Here is a 15,128-nt window from a genome sequence, read left to right on the forward strand (position 1 = left end):
AGACGCAGGCATTCTTTATAAGAGTACACAACTGTGAATATACATCAGTAACAGGTCAGATACTGTACATATCATGCTCTGTGTCTCATACTGTATACCAAGTGATGGACTAGTCTACATTTTATATATGTATTTATATATAAAATTTTTGCTTAGATTTCACACTCATGTATTTTGTGTGTGTGTGTGTGTGTGTGTGTGTGAGAGAGAGAGTGAGAGAGAACATTTCATCGGGAGGTTATGTTAAAGAATTTTCTAAGCCGACTCAAAAACATTCCTGTTAATCACTTTTTTTCAAACAAATGCCAACTGCCTGCCTGGCAGAGCAAACTTTGGAGTACACGTGGTGCTTAAATGAGAAATGGTAAAATAAACAAACAACACAGAGAAGGTAACACTAATTAACCTCACGGAACCCTGGTTTTCATTCAATATCATACACTATCAAGTCGCAGTGTTTCAGAGGGCAGCCATGAAATTTTGCTGGAGCTTAACCAGTTCTGATTAATGTCATGTGCTCTTTCTCCAATTAATTTTGCATAGGTTTTTAACTTCGCAGGGGATGGCAAAGCTTCAGACTGCCATGTGCATAAATGCCAAATAGCAAAGAAAATACCAAAGGTTAATCATAGCTCCCTAGTAAGGGGATTCTTTGTTCAATTAAAAAGGTTGTTCTCTGAGTATTTTTTTCTCAAATACATTTTACTCTGTGTTTTTCAGAATCAGACGTGACTCATAACCAAGTTACGGTATAAGCATCACTGCTAATGTCTGCTTGGGCCCAAGCTCATGGGAGAATCTGGCAATATTAAGCACTGGCACGTTATATCTTTGCCCAGAACAAATCCCTCTAAAAGGTCGATAAAGATATTCCCTATTTATGTAGAACATGGCAGCCAAAATATAGGGAAAATTATATTCTCATTTCTTAAAGCAAAATGCATAGGACCAGAGTGTGAGCAACCACAGAGGGGTGAGAAAGCAATTTCTGCCCATTGTGTGACTCTTCAGGACTTCGCATAACAGCAACCTCTGGGGTGTCTTCTACATCTCTATGGGGTGGTGGGGAGAGTAGGGGAAAAGCAACAGGATCGTGACCCGGAGCCCTTTACATCAGCTTGTACAGGTAGAGCTGGTGTGGTGGTAGAAGTGTTGTACACAGCCTCGTTAGCACTGACCCCCCCACTTGGTAAGGCAACTCCCATCTCTTCATGTGCTATGTATTTATACCTGCTTACAGTATTTTTCACTCCCTGCATCTGATGAAGTGGGTTATAGCCCATGAAAGCTTATGCCCAAATAAATTTGTTAGCCTCTAAGGTGCCACAAGGACTCCTCATTGTTTTTGCTGCAGAAACTGTTCTGCAAAGATCTGCATTCTGTACTGCCTTGCATCTACTGTGGCCCTTCGCAGCTGTGCAAAGTGTGCATGCAACGTGGGTGTAAAGTCCTGCCATTGGGTAGCATTTCATTCTTCCTATCAGGTGTAAATGGCTGCACCAGGAATGAAGAATCTGCCTCCGGGGAGTGCACAGCCCCATGTGCATCATGGAGCCAAGTTCTGCAGCGCCCCACTTCACAAGGGATGACAGTGGGCAGTAAGTCTGAAAACTGTAAGGGTGTACAGGTTGGAAGTGCCACCTAAGGCAGGGGGCATGCACTTCAACATTTGAGGACTAGACTTGCTTTAATGAAAACTGCCCTGGCATTTTAATAAAAGAAATGCATGAGATACAACAAGAATTTAGTCAGGAAGAGGGTGGGAAAGCTCAGTTCTCCAAAGCTCATGGTCCTGCAAAATGCCTCCAAATAATGCTGTGACATCCCACACCCCTTTCAGGCACTTACAGAAGATGACGCATTCAACATTATTGTTCAAGTGCATCTTTCTATAATATGTATATAATTTTTACATATTTTTTCTTACAGAGTAATACTGTGCTTTGCTTATAGCCTTCAATAGGCTACCTAGTATTCTTGATCAATGGTTGCACTCCCATGGATGTCAATCACAGCTGCCCACACACACCTTGAGCTGTATTTCGCCTGAAGTCTAAGTCATTATGACACAGATGTCAAACTGTCTGACATCAGAAACAAAGGAGATAAAACTCAAGTGTTTTGGAAATTCATCTTCTTGTAAAGATTCTTAAAATAAAACCATGATTTGCTAAGTGCAAAGAATAATTATTTCAAAACCTGCTATTTTTAATGCCACAGAGTTAAGTGTGATTTTTGACAAATTTCAGCAAGACAAAGCTGTAATCTCAACGGATGCCATTCAATGTATACTGTATTTTGTCAAATCCTATTTTGTGCTGTAAATATGGCCCTTAACTAGATTCCGCAGTCCTGAGAGCTGTCATTACACAGGGACTGTGGAGTAGATGCTTGCATGCATTAGTGTTGCAAGGTACTGTAAGCATTGTGTGGGAATAATAGCCATTTAAAGCCAGGGACTGGAAAGTCCTGCGTTGATATTGTTTGACGTTTTAAAAAATTATATCCACTTATCTGGATGTTAGGAATGCATATTTATTTTGTCGAATAATTGATTGGGATTTTATGCTGTAATTTATGGTGTCATTATATGATGCATGTCGCCTAATTGTTATAGGAAATGTGGCAGAGCATCTGGCCTGGAAGGCTAGCCGCCGGCTCCTCCCCTGCGGGCTCACCTCACTGCACCGCTGGCGCAATGCTCTGGGGGGTGGGGTTGTGAGCTCCTGGGACAGTGCAGCTGCAGAGCCCAGCCTGAGCCGGTGCTCTGTGCTGCACGGTGGCATGGCTGGCTCCATGTGTAGCACCGCCAGCCACCCGTGCTCCAGGCAGCGTGGTAAGGGGGCAGGGAGCAGGGGGATTGGATAGAGGGCAGCGGAGTTTGGGAGGGGTGATCAAGGGGCAGGGGTTTGGATAGGGGTTGGGGCGGTCAGAGGCAGGGAACGGGGGTTGAATGGGGGCAGGAGTCCCAGGGGGGCAGTCAGGAATGAGAGGAGGGGTTGGATGGGGTGGCGGGGGGAAGTCGGGGTGGGGGTTCTGGGGTCGGTCAGGGGACAGGGAGAAGGGGTGGTTGGATGGGGCAAGGGTCCGGGGGGAGGCAGTCAGGAATGAGAGGAGGGGTTGGATGGGGTGGCGGGGGGAAGTCAGGGGTGAGGGTTCTTGGGGCGGTCAGGGGACAGGGAGGAAGGGATGGTTGGATGGGGCAGGAGTCCGGGGAGAGGCAGTCAGGAATCAGAGGAAGGATTGGATGGGATCCTGGGGGGGCCATCAGGGGTGGGGGTTCTGGGGGTGGTTGGGGACAGGGAGCGGGGGGGTGGATGGGGCAGCGGTCCTGGGGGGGGCCATCAGGGAATGGAGGGGTTGGATGGGGCAGGAGTCCCGAGAGGGGGCCGTCAGAGGGCGAGAAGAGGGGGGGGAATAAGGGGCAGGGGTCAGGCCACGCCTGGCTGTTTGGGGAGGCACAGCCTCCCCTAACCAGCCCTCCATACAATTTCCAAAACCCGATGCGGCTCTCAGGCCAAAAAGTTTCCCTTCCCTGGTTTACGAGCTACTTCCCTAAACATCAGAACTTCTGTTATTTCTCCATTGGATGACACCATAACATGGCAAGCCTTTGTAGTTCCTGTTTCAGATTTTAGCCTGACATTATCGCTTAGGTCACCCAGCTCCATATTCTGGACTAAAGGCTGTGCTGTGCTGAGTTTGGACTCAGAATAGTTGAGAAGGAAAGGGAGTGGAAAGGAGCCACCTTTAAGCTTTCCTAATTTTTGGCCATCTGAAATGACTTTTGAAGTAATTTAGAGCAGCCTAAGGGCTGCTGTATATTGCACTGACTGCTTTGCTGAATCAGCACCTTAGTTCAGAACCATGAAGGAAACATTTGTATATGGACTCTCACATGTGTGCAGCTGATTTCATTTATGGCTTGGTCTCCTAAATAGAATATAAGATATGGCACAACATTTTGTGACAATCCAATATTAGTATTAGACACTGCAGGTACAGTGTACATATAGGTATATACAGGAACAGATGCATCTGATGAAGTGAGCTGTAGCTCACGAAAGCTTATGCTCAAATAAATTTGTTAGTCTCGAAGGTGCCACAAGTACTCCTTTTCTTTTTGTGAATACAGACTAACACGACTGCTACTCTGAAACCTGTCAGATACTTCAGTGCTGCTCATGGTATAAAGTTGTACTCAGACATATAGGAGTGTTGGAAATCGTATTGCTTGTGTAATTTAAAACTGTGCTAGACTAAACACTCTGGGGTATACTGGGAAACAGTCTTGCATTGTCAGGAGGTATTCTCCTGTTTTCTTCTAGGATTCATTACCCTTTTTGTTTCATCTCCACCTCTCATCCTGCTTGAGAAACTGTTTTCTCCTTTTTTTACTATGGTTAAAATTTTCAAACACCCCTACATGATTTAGGTTCCTAAGTCCCATTTTCAAAAGTGACTTTGACACTAAGAAGCTCATGTCTTATTGAAAGTCAATAATCTGAAACAGATAATAAATAAAAACGAGTAAAAAGAAAGGTAAAGAACATTTTATTTTCTGTTCCTATCTTCCTGGAGTAAATGTGGCAAAAAAGAGGAGAAATAGATCATACAGAAAGTAACTTCAGACAATACTTAGTATCAAAATAGATGTTGCAGATTGAGCATGATCTTGTATTTCCTGTATGTGTTAAACATCCATGGAAGTCAGTACAAAAAATGTTGGCTCAAATCACTAGAAAATTGCAAATGTTATTGTTTTGATCTGTGAAACAATTTTTCTTGTAAAGGACCACATTATGCCATTTATTGTTTTCTTTTATGCTGTATTATGCCTTCAAAGCAATAGGGAGTTATGCTTAAAAAATCAATGGTCTGATATGGCCCAGTGAATTTAGAACAGGAGGAAACATGAATCTGTGAATCCCCTTTCCTATATTAAGTTCTAAAAAGGCTGCACCTACATTTTGTGTCCTTTGTTTTCAAATGCGTCTACTTCTTTTAATCCAACAGAGCACCGAACAAATTACTACATTGTGTCAGAAATTTCCTGAAGTCCAGGCAAACGGCATGGAAGGACAAAAGGACAGCCAAGATCCACCCCTGAGACCACTGGGACGAGCCCTGTCTGATGCAGATAGGTTGAGAAAGGTCATCCAAGAACTTATGGACACTGAGAAATCATATGTCAAGGTAATAGAAAAAGCCTTCTGTTTAGCTATATGCTTCCTGTTGAGCTCTACAATGGTTTGCATACTATACTTGTACATTTTCAGGCTTATCTGTGTGTGAGCTGACCATTAAAAGGGCCTGAGCTTACTCACATGAGCATTCACATCACCTTCAATGGACTTACCTTTTGTGAGTAAAGGCTGCAGGTCCAGGCCCTAAGATTTCAGATCCCTGGGCAATTTGAGATGTATTCCTATATCCAGGGGAGTGGAAATTCATGGGTAGAGGGCATCTGCAATATCTGAGGATTGAGATCATCCTATCAGGTCATCCAGTGGATTTTTCCATACTTCTCCAGAATTTAAGCTTTCACATATTTTTAAAGATTAGCTCTTCTGATTACGAAGAATGTCTTTTACCATGGAAACTAATGAATTGGTCAATAATTGGCAATTATTTTTGAGTCCGCAGCCAGGGAGACATAATGCACAATTTCAGCTGTTTCTAGTAATAATAATTTGTTCAATTAGTAAATAAGGCCATGCTTTTTTTGAATGCCTGGCTCTTTAATTAGACCCAAGCTAATTGTCTGAATTCCAAAAGGAGAAACTTCAATTAAAAGTCTTATGTGAAGCTTGGATTTGTTAACTTTCATCAAGGAAGAAGCCTGTTCACAATCCGAAGTACTGCCAACCTAACACTTGATCTCAAAATATATGCTATTAGGTATAGGTATTTGCTGGAATCAACATGCATGTGGAAGTCTAGGAGGGAAGGTTCCCAATGTATTTGCTTTAGAAATCTCAATTATCTCCAGCTATGCTTCCTCGAGCAAACTAGGTATATCTACATAAAATGGATCCCTGAAGAAGTCCAGCTGCTCTTTCTTGTATAGAGACCACTTTAATCAAGGTTTCAGAGTAACAGCCATGTTAGTCTGTATCCACAAAAAGAAAAGGAGGACTTGTGGCACCTTAGAGACTAACAAATTTATTTGAGCATAAGCTTTTGTGAGCTACAGCTACAGTTAACAAAAGCTTATGCTCAAATAAATGTGTTAGTTCTCTAAGGTGCCACAAGTACTCCTTTTCACTTTAATCAAGACTCAGAGTGTGCCCTTAGATATTTGGATGCATCCACTTATGATACAAAGCAAGCATTGTACCTACTTGGACATGGGAACATGACCTAAACTATGTGCAGGCATTTGGTAATCAGATAGTTTCATCTTGATCCCCCAAAATTCAGATAGCTTCAAGGATGACAATTCAGATTCTTTTTATCTTGTGGTTTAATATGGAGGTCATTGAGGTGTGTTGTAATAGCTGCCAAACATCGCAGATCAGGCAAGTCATAACATTTTGGTGCAGGGCTCTCAAGAAGACGCACATTCTGTCCTCTCTCTGTAAGAAATTCTGCCACTTCTTTTCTCAGGGTCACAAAGCCCTACTGCATTGACCCACGAGGCAGCCATCACACTTTGATATGACATAATAAGTCTTCCAAAACAGCTTCAAGTCTGTGAAGAAATGACTGGAAAAGCCCTTTAATCATGTTGCCCTGAAAAAATAACAAAGCACCTTAATGTGTAATAAGATTTAAAAACACTACACATCATTTTGATTGTTAATACTAGTGTTTAATGGACTTGTTACTGCTATTGTTCACCCAACCTGCATGCTTATGAACCTTGATGTTGTTCATGTATTTCAATATTTGTGTTCTTCATAAAACCATCTTCTGTAATATTTGTATACCTCTCTGCACTAAAACATTTCTTTGTTACACTGTGCAGTTTGGTGCTATAAGACTGATAAAGCTACAGTGTTAGGTTCCGATTAGTTTGCATCTAAACTAAAAATAGTTTTTAGTATTGCAAAAAAGTGAATTGTTTCTCAGTTTTCTTCTTGAACGTGATTTTTATACACAGCTCTCAAATGCAGTACGGTTTTGAATTGTTATATAAAGCTGAGCAAATTCTTTGTTTCTTGCAGGATTTGAGCTGCCTTTTTGAGTTATACTTGGAACCCCTTCAAAATGAGACCTTCCTTACCCAAGATGAGGTGAGGCAATGGTTAAAAAAGATGTTTTCTTCGTTCTTTTTTATTCTTTCCAAAATCACTTGACACTTGGGCGAACATGACAGAAAAAGCAAACAACAAACATACCAATAGAGCATACGCTATTGTGTTTTTCTATTTAGCACATTAGTTACATCTTTTGTAATGGTAATTGTTCTCCTGACTAAAATGTTTCTAAAAAATACTTTGGTATTTTTTAGCCACTTTTTTTCTTTGTGGAGTCAATGCCAACATTATTAAGAAAACAAAAAATCATTGACCTGTGGCATCCCTTTGTTTATAGCTCCTCTTTAGTGGATTGTCTCCTCATGGCATCCAGTAAAGTTGGACACTTCATGTCTGTCATGTCTGATTTTCACACAGATGGAGTCATTGTTTGGCAGTCTGCCAGAAATGTTAAATTTCCAGAAGGTGTTTTTGGAGACCCTGGAAGATGGAATTTCTTCCTCCTCAGATTTTAACACACTGGAAACCCCATCCCAGTTTCGGGTAAACATGTGGTCTTTTAACAAATTGTAATGTGTCTGGAAGTTTGTGCAGAGTTCTGGTATTTAGGTTTATTTTCTCTCTCTCTTCTCTTTCTCTCCATATAGCAGGTTTTTTTATGTTTTAAAAGCTTTGCTTTTTATTGCAAATACATATTTGAGCACTGACTGAATTCAGAAATGAAAAATAAAGGCCTACTTTGCATTTTAGTTCTTCTCTTTTCCATGATGCATGATGTGCCATTGGAAACAAGTACAGATTTAGATGTTCAGTATTCTATAAACACATAATGCTTAAAGGTGCTGTGTTCTCTTATAGCAAGGTCATTATCGCTTGGCCAAATTCTGCCCTGCATTATGCCCCCTGCAATCCATTGAAGTGATGGTGCCTAATTCACCAGCTACATGATACAAATAACCCCAACTATAGTCAATGGGAGTTCTCTCACATCCAGGGCCCGTTGAGAGTAAGTGAAGGCAGAATATGGCCCACTGTATGGTTCTTCAGTATGCCTTAGTAGCACCACTCATTCACCACCCACAAGAGGTGGCTCCTATCCCATGACTGCGGTGTTATGGAAGTAGGGGACAGTTCTGCTGTGTCTCCCAGATACGCATTGACTTTTACTAAAGAAATTTTGGGTAAAAAGGCTATTTTTAAAGTTTTGTTACTTTTTTTGGTTTGTCCCCTTCCCACCTCTTTTAATGGCTCCTACTTTTTTACTCTGTCATTCTGTGGATTGCTTTCTAATAAGATATCTCTCCTGCCCTGGTAGTCTCCAGGACTCGCAGTCCTTCCCAAGCTTACCTTCATCCAAAAAAAGAAACACAAAAGCACCCAGGAATTACCACCTTTTGGAAAAAATGTTAACAGGCTTGAAAATCATCAGAATTTTTTTTATACCTTCTTCTGGCATCAGCCCCTACTTTCTTTTCACCCATACAGTCACTCATATTCTTCCCAACACCATAAGCTCCATCACATGGTTGCCCAACCTTCTCCCTATCCCATTGCAGCCATGTAGTAGGATAAAACTATATAATATAGTCATTGAAGGGTAAACTAAGTGTATTCAACAGCATGACCAGTTATTAAACCTTGTGCAAGAAGCAATATTGTCAGTGTAAAGTAAACTTCCTAATACCTTTCCAGTGGGGTAAACAGGGTTTTTGAAGAGCAAATGATTGCATGTGTTTGCATATGCAAGTACAGGAATGGAATCCCATTGTGTCTGTGTGAAGCTCCATTTATAAAATATGCTGTTGTTAAGCAGCAGACACAGCAAAACCAATTTATTTTTGCAGACTCATGCTGCAACATGACGCTGTTGGCAGAGAAAGGAATCAAAGATGAAGTAATTGGTGTAGCTGACCCACACATACCTGGGGCAGGGAGAGTGGAGGAGTACAGGGAATTATTTTTATAAGTGCAGGAAAACTGCCTCTTCACACTTTTCAATTGACAGGCTCATGCTAGCTGTGATTTTCTTTGTGTAGAAGACAGGAGGTATGGAGATGTAATGAGTAATGGAGAAACACTAGAATTTTATTATAACTACTGATTTGTTTTTTCTTGGATTGCTCTATGAAGTGGCACTAATTACAGTATTAATCTTTAGCTTGTATGCATTTCATTAGCTTATTTCCCAAAGATACATAATAAATAGGGAAAGCTCAATTTCTTAAAGAAGTTCTTAATTTTTCTTTTTTAAAAAGTGAATTCAATGTTCATGGAACATGTCATTTTGATAGCACCGGAGACTGAAGTTCTCTATCTTGGACACCGCTGGTCCCTTGTCACACCTTTAATCCTGACCTGGAGGGACGAATGAGGGGAGAGTCAGTGCCCAAACCCTTGCAATGCTTGGTCTCATTGCTGACGCTGAGACTGACAGCCAGATGAAGTGGTTGTTTTGGTGATGTCCACAGAGAACTGGCTGAAACCATCCAATCATTTACCATAGGCCACTGAGTAATTGTCAAATGGGAACAACTTTTACCCATTGGATTTGAATATATAACCTAAAGTCAAAAGGCTCCATATTCTACTAGAACCCTCTCATTTATACAGCCATATGTCAGAGAGGGTACACTTGCTTTTCAAACACCTACCCTTTGGAAAAATCCATTTCAACCACCTTTTTCAGTTGTAAACTGAGCATATTTATAGGAAAACCTTTGAAACAAAACAAATACAGAATCTAACAAGACTATCTGGCTTTTCACAGTGGAGCCACACTTTAATGTTCTGGTATGCAGTGATTCCAGTTGTTAAATTAGGTTTATGGTTATATCTAGAGAATATATCCTTGCCAGCATGGTTCAGAACAGAAGCTTCCTTAGCTTGGAAATGGGGCCACAATATAAACTATTTAAATCATTGCAGAGCCTTAATTAAGATTTTAATAAATAAATATGTTGATTATCTTGGTTTCAGAAACTGCTTTTTTCACTTGGTGGTTCTTTCCTATATTATGCTGACCACTTCAAACTGTACAGTGGGTTCTGTGCAAACCACATAAAAGTTCAGAAAGTCCTTGAGCGAGGTAATTCATTTTTTTGATTGATATAATTCATTTGCATGACTTTAACTTCAAATAAATCACTATAACTAGTTCTATCAATTTGAGGTTTGTGCCCCAGGAGAATCCTAATATTAAAAAAGGAGAAGTGGGAGGTCTTTTTACATGAATATCTGTGATCTGTCCTTGTACTGAAATGTAATCATGATCTGAGAAAATAATAGGAGAAGTTTTCTTTTGTAACACCTTCAGAATAGCTTGAATAGCAACAGAAGCTCTTTCCATAAGGCTGTGCTATCTACAGATTCAGTTCACACTTAAAAAACCAGCAGCTTTGAGATCTATTTTTGGGTGTATGTGTGTGCGCAACATATGAGGGTTTGTGTCAGTCAAAGCTGCAGAGAACTAAGTGCACGTTGAGATGGAAGTGTTAAATTAGTTCTTTCACACTGAGATCTTGGTGTTTGGTTGTTTTGGAGCAGGCCAAGTTTATGGTACATTGAGAGAGTTATGCCCAGGAGATGCTCACTCAGCAGCTGTCAGTTCTGTAACATTACTTGTAATTATTATGCTATTAAAACCCACGATTAATTATTCATTTTCTGCATAAAGCAGTGTTTGAAATGCATATGAAAAGTGCCTTTATAAAAAAAAAATGGAAACGTGTTCTTCTGTTCTTCAATTAGCTTCTATGACTTCTACATTGAACTGACCAGGTCTCCTTTCTACATTTAGCCAAAACAGATAAAGCTTTTAAGGCCTTTCTGGATGCACGGAACCCCACGAAACAGCATTCTTCTACGCTGGAGTCGTACCTCATCAAGCCTGTCCAGAGAGTGCTGAAGTACCCCTTGCTCCTGAAGGAACTGGTGTCCCTGACAGATAATGAGAGTGAGGAGCATTATCATCTGACAGGTCTCGATCTTCATTCTTCTATGGAGACTAAAGGGAGTTTCAGTTTAGTTTCAAGCCTTATCAAAATGGTACAACTGTTACACACCAGCAGAATTTCTGTGTTATTGGAAAGTCGTCTCAAATCCTAGAGAGAATAATACTTACTTTCCTTTCTCTCCTTTAAAAAAAAAAAAAAAAAAGTGATTAAGAGCAAGCTGCTTTCCGTTGTTTCCCGGAAAAATCCTACTAGATGTTGGAGTGTATGGATGTCTTTGAAAAAATGGGTATGACCAAGAGCTGCCATGATGGTTGGGACCAAGCTTCCCACTCTGTATTATTCTTGAAACACAATCAAGACAACTCAGTGTGCTTGCTTTTTTTTTTTTTTTTTAAAGCTAGGAAATGGTGAAGAAAGCTCCATCTTGTGGTTATTATTCACTGTCAAAATATGTTAAAAAAACTCAGCCAAATCAGTGAGAGAAAATTGCCCATAACTCTCATTTTAGTAGAGATGGATTTATGACTTCAGAGGTTTGCAATCTTCCCATTTAGAAAGGAAAAGACCACCTGTTTAAGCACAAGAGAAAATGAAGTAGGGGTTATTATTGTCTAGGACCTAGTCCTCCCTCTCTCACCCAAGAAAAACTCCCATTTGATCCTTTATTTGGATTTTAAATTATTTCAGTGGAACTTGAAAGCACTCAGCATCTGAGGGATCAGCCTTTCGAGGAAACGTTTTATGGGTTAATTTTTTTCATTTCACAACATACAGACTGAGCAAAAATCTATTGTAGGTGAGAAATCTGAGGCTAACATCAAAGCAACAGGCTTATCAGGTATGCCCAGATAATATGGTGCGAATGGCAAAACTTTCCTTTGACTTCAAATAGAGCTGGCTAGAACCTTTACTGGAGGATTCAGAATAGATGCCAAGTAAATACAGGTGTCAGCAACCCTGATCACTTTTATATATATATATATATATATATTATAAAGAGTCAAATGTGAAGCTGTGCCATAAACCCCAAGAGCTGGGGAAACTCTTAAAGAAGAAAATAGCTTTTCTGCATCAAAACCAATCTTGAGATGAGTTGCTGGTGGAATAAACTTGACACCAAAATATGAAAGGAATACTCAGTTAACAGTTGGCAGGGTGTGGGGAAGCAAACCTCACCTCTTCTGACCCCTTTATATATAAATCCAGCTGAAATTCAACACCTCTCTTGTAGTAGTAAGATTTTTTTTTTAATTTTAAAGCTGGTCTATAGAATTTAACCTCATGAATGTTTCCCCAAGATACAACATGCAAGGAGCCTGTGTGGTTGGCTACTGTATTTCCCCAAGTCTTCCTGCGCTGAGCCAAACTCCCCTCCCCCCGCTTTTTTTTAACAGTAAAACTCATGCAAACAGCTTATTTTAGTGTGGCTGTAGTCACACTGAAGCTCCTAATGACCTTATTCATTGATTCTTGTTTATATTAATGGTGCCACAACCACAGCTATATTTACTACCGGCTGAAGTTTTATATACTTTGTAGCTTTTTTACTAAAATATTTATTTCAGTCTTTTGAGGGATTTAAAACACTAGCTAAGAAGCTCTTTGAATATGCTTATCCACAAGTGTGGAGCCCATATTTACTAAGTAAAGTACTGATCTAGTCATAATTATTGTTGGTCATGGACCATTCTGGCTTGGGACCTTGAATACTTTCAACCCTGAGTAAAAATCTCTCCTAGGCTTTAATAAAAAAAAAAAAGCATGCGCTTAAAAATGAAACTGAATTATTTGTCTGTTAAATGGTGGATTTGTTTAAAAACTTCAGAAGCACTGAAGGCAATGGAAAAAGTAGCCAGTCACATCAATGAGATGCAGAAGATATATGAGGACTATGGAACTGTGTTTGACCAGCTGGTTGCAGATCAGAGTGGAACAGAGAAGGAGGTAAAGAGAAAGAATGGAACATATATTATTCACACTTCAGATGAAGTCCTGTAAGATACTGTATCTACTTAAGTCTTATTGAAGTCATGAAGAGGATCTTAATTCAGAGTTCAGGGTGCTCAGTTTTGTGTCTCCCATCAAATTTCCTTCTCAAAGAGCTTGTCTATACAAACAGTGCATGGCAAGTTGGGGTGTAAATCTACCTCACAATACCCTACCCGCACACTCAGTGTCCCTGTGGACCCTACTGATGTGCACTAAAATATCTTGTCTTGTTTCAGAGTGCACTGGGGAACTTTTAGTGCGCATCAACAGGCTCCGCCCAGATACTTTGTGCACAGCAGGCAAGTGCAAGGTAGACTTATACCCCATGCTGCAAATAAACTGTTCATATAGATAAGACCTCAGCAGGTACTGTCATGTTTACACGAAGTACTGCCAGAACCTTCTCTTGGTCTGTCATGAAGGGCCGATGGGCGCAGACAGCCACTGTAACTCACAGCAAGAAAACAGTGAAAATCAGCGGCTCTCAACCTTTCCAGACTTCTGTGCCCTTTCAGGAGTCTTATTTGTCTTGTGTACCACCAAGTTTCGCCTCTCTTAAAAACTACTTGCTTTCAAAATCAGACATAAAACCACAAAGCGTCACAGCACACTAGTACTGAAAAATTGCTTACTTTCTCATTTTTACCATATAATTATAAAATAAATCAAGTGAAATATAAATATTGTACTTGTATTTCAGTGTACAGTGTATAGAGCAGTATAAACAAGTCATTGTATGAAATTTTAGTTTGTACTGACTTCACTAGTGCTTTTTATGTAGCCTGTTGTAAAACTAGGCAAATAGATGAGTTGATGTAACCCCGGAAGGACCTCTGCATACCCCCAGGGGTACATGTTGGTTCCCTGGTTGGGAATCACTGCTGTAGATTATCCACATCCCAAGGCTTGAGGTCACATTTTATGCATGAGTGCTTAGATTTCAGAAAATGGAATCTTTTTTCATCAAAAAGATTCTAGCGGGATTCATTATAATGCCCATTACTAACATCATTCTGGATTCATCTAGTGTTGATACATACACGGCTGTTTATAAGCACAAAAAAAATTAGTCGGTATTACGGGCCAGTGCATCTGCTAGTATGAACTGTCATAGTTCTGCTGACTTCAGTTGAGCAGTCCCAATATACACCAGCTGTGGAAGAGGCTATTTTTGTCTATTAATATTTGTAATGTGTTCTCTGGTGTGAGAGACTCCTACCATCCAGGAAGGGCTTTTTTGTTACTAATATCTCAGAATTATTTGCTCTGATCTGAGTTCTGGATATGAATGTGCATCCAAGTAAAATGTGTGTGTATCACCCCTCTAATCAAATTGGTTATTTTATTACAATATTAAAAAAGAAAACTAGCGGAAGCATAATGGATCATGTTCTCTAGTGTCTCCCAGAACTGGGCCAGCAAGCTCACTAGATTTAGCCATTTGTGGTCAAAGATGTATAAGTGGATCACCCATTTAGCTTGATCCTTAAAGGTGTGACAGCTACTATTTCATTGTTTTAAGTTTCATCCTGGTAAGAGCCAAATTGTTTCTGTTCTGGAAGCGAGAAAGAACTGCTCAAAAGAAAGAAAGCCTAAGACAACCAGTCATGTTCTAATTTAGTCAGTGAAAGGGTCTTCTTATACATTGATTAGTCTACAGAAATGAAAGGGATGATAAAGGAACGTCACACTTGGCTGTATCTCAATGACAGAACTTCAAGTCAGACATAACATTCTTCAGCTTAAGTGTTAGTAGCAAAAATAAGCTCTAAGAGGCAAATCACCCAGCTTCCATAACTTGTGTGCTATTATTTTTATGGGCAGTATTTTTTAAAATATATTGCTGTTTACACAACCACGGCTCAGTTGGGATGTGTATATATGGTTGCATTGAGCCATGGCTATATACAAATAACATTAAACACAGGCATACTTTTTATTTATCAGCCTGCACGCGTTAACATTTGTGGTTGATGATTGTTAA

The 15,128-nt window shown here is 40.1% G+C and overlaps 1 protein-coding gene across 3 annotated transcripts in view; it reads left to right on the top strand.

Moving 5' to 3' along the window:
- TIAM2 (TIAM Rac1 associated GEF 2) overlaps positions 1–15,128 on the top strand; it is a 104,673-nt gene that overhangs the window by 76,463 nt on the left and 13,082 nt on the right. For all 3 annotated transcript variants that reach the window (XM_077813233.1, XM_077813234.1, XM_077813235.1), the window contains 6 exons: positions 5,017–5,196; positions 7,170–7,238; positions 7,620–7,745; positions 10,179–10,287; positions 10,999–11,178; positions 12,981–13,099. In XM_077813233.1, the coding sequence (XP_077669359.1) occupies positions 5,017–5,196; positions 7,170–7,238; positions 7,620–7,745; positions 10,179–10,287; positions 10,999–11,178; positions 12,981–13,099 (783 nt within the window). The remainder of the gene's footprint in view (positions 1–5,016; positions 5,197–7,169; positions 7,239–7,619; positions 7,746–10,178; positions 10,288–10,998; positions 11,179–12,980; positions 13,100–15,128) is intronic.

The sequence above is a fragment of the Eretmochelys imbricata genome, chromosome 3 (assembly GCF_965152235.1).
Source record: "Eretmochelys imbricata isolate rEreImb1 chromosome 3, rEreImb1.hap1, whole genome shotgun sequence".
Lineage (NCBI taxonomy): Eukaryota > Metazoa > Chordata > Testudines > Cheloniidae > Eretmochelys > Eretmochelys imbricata.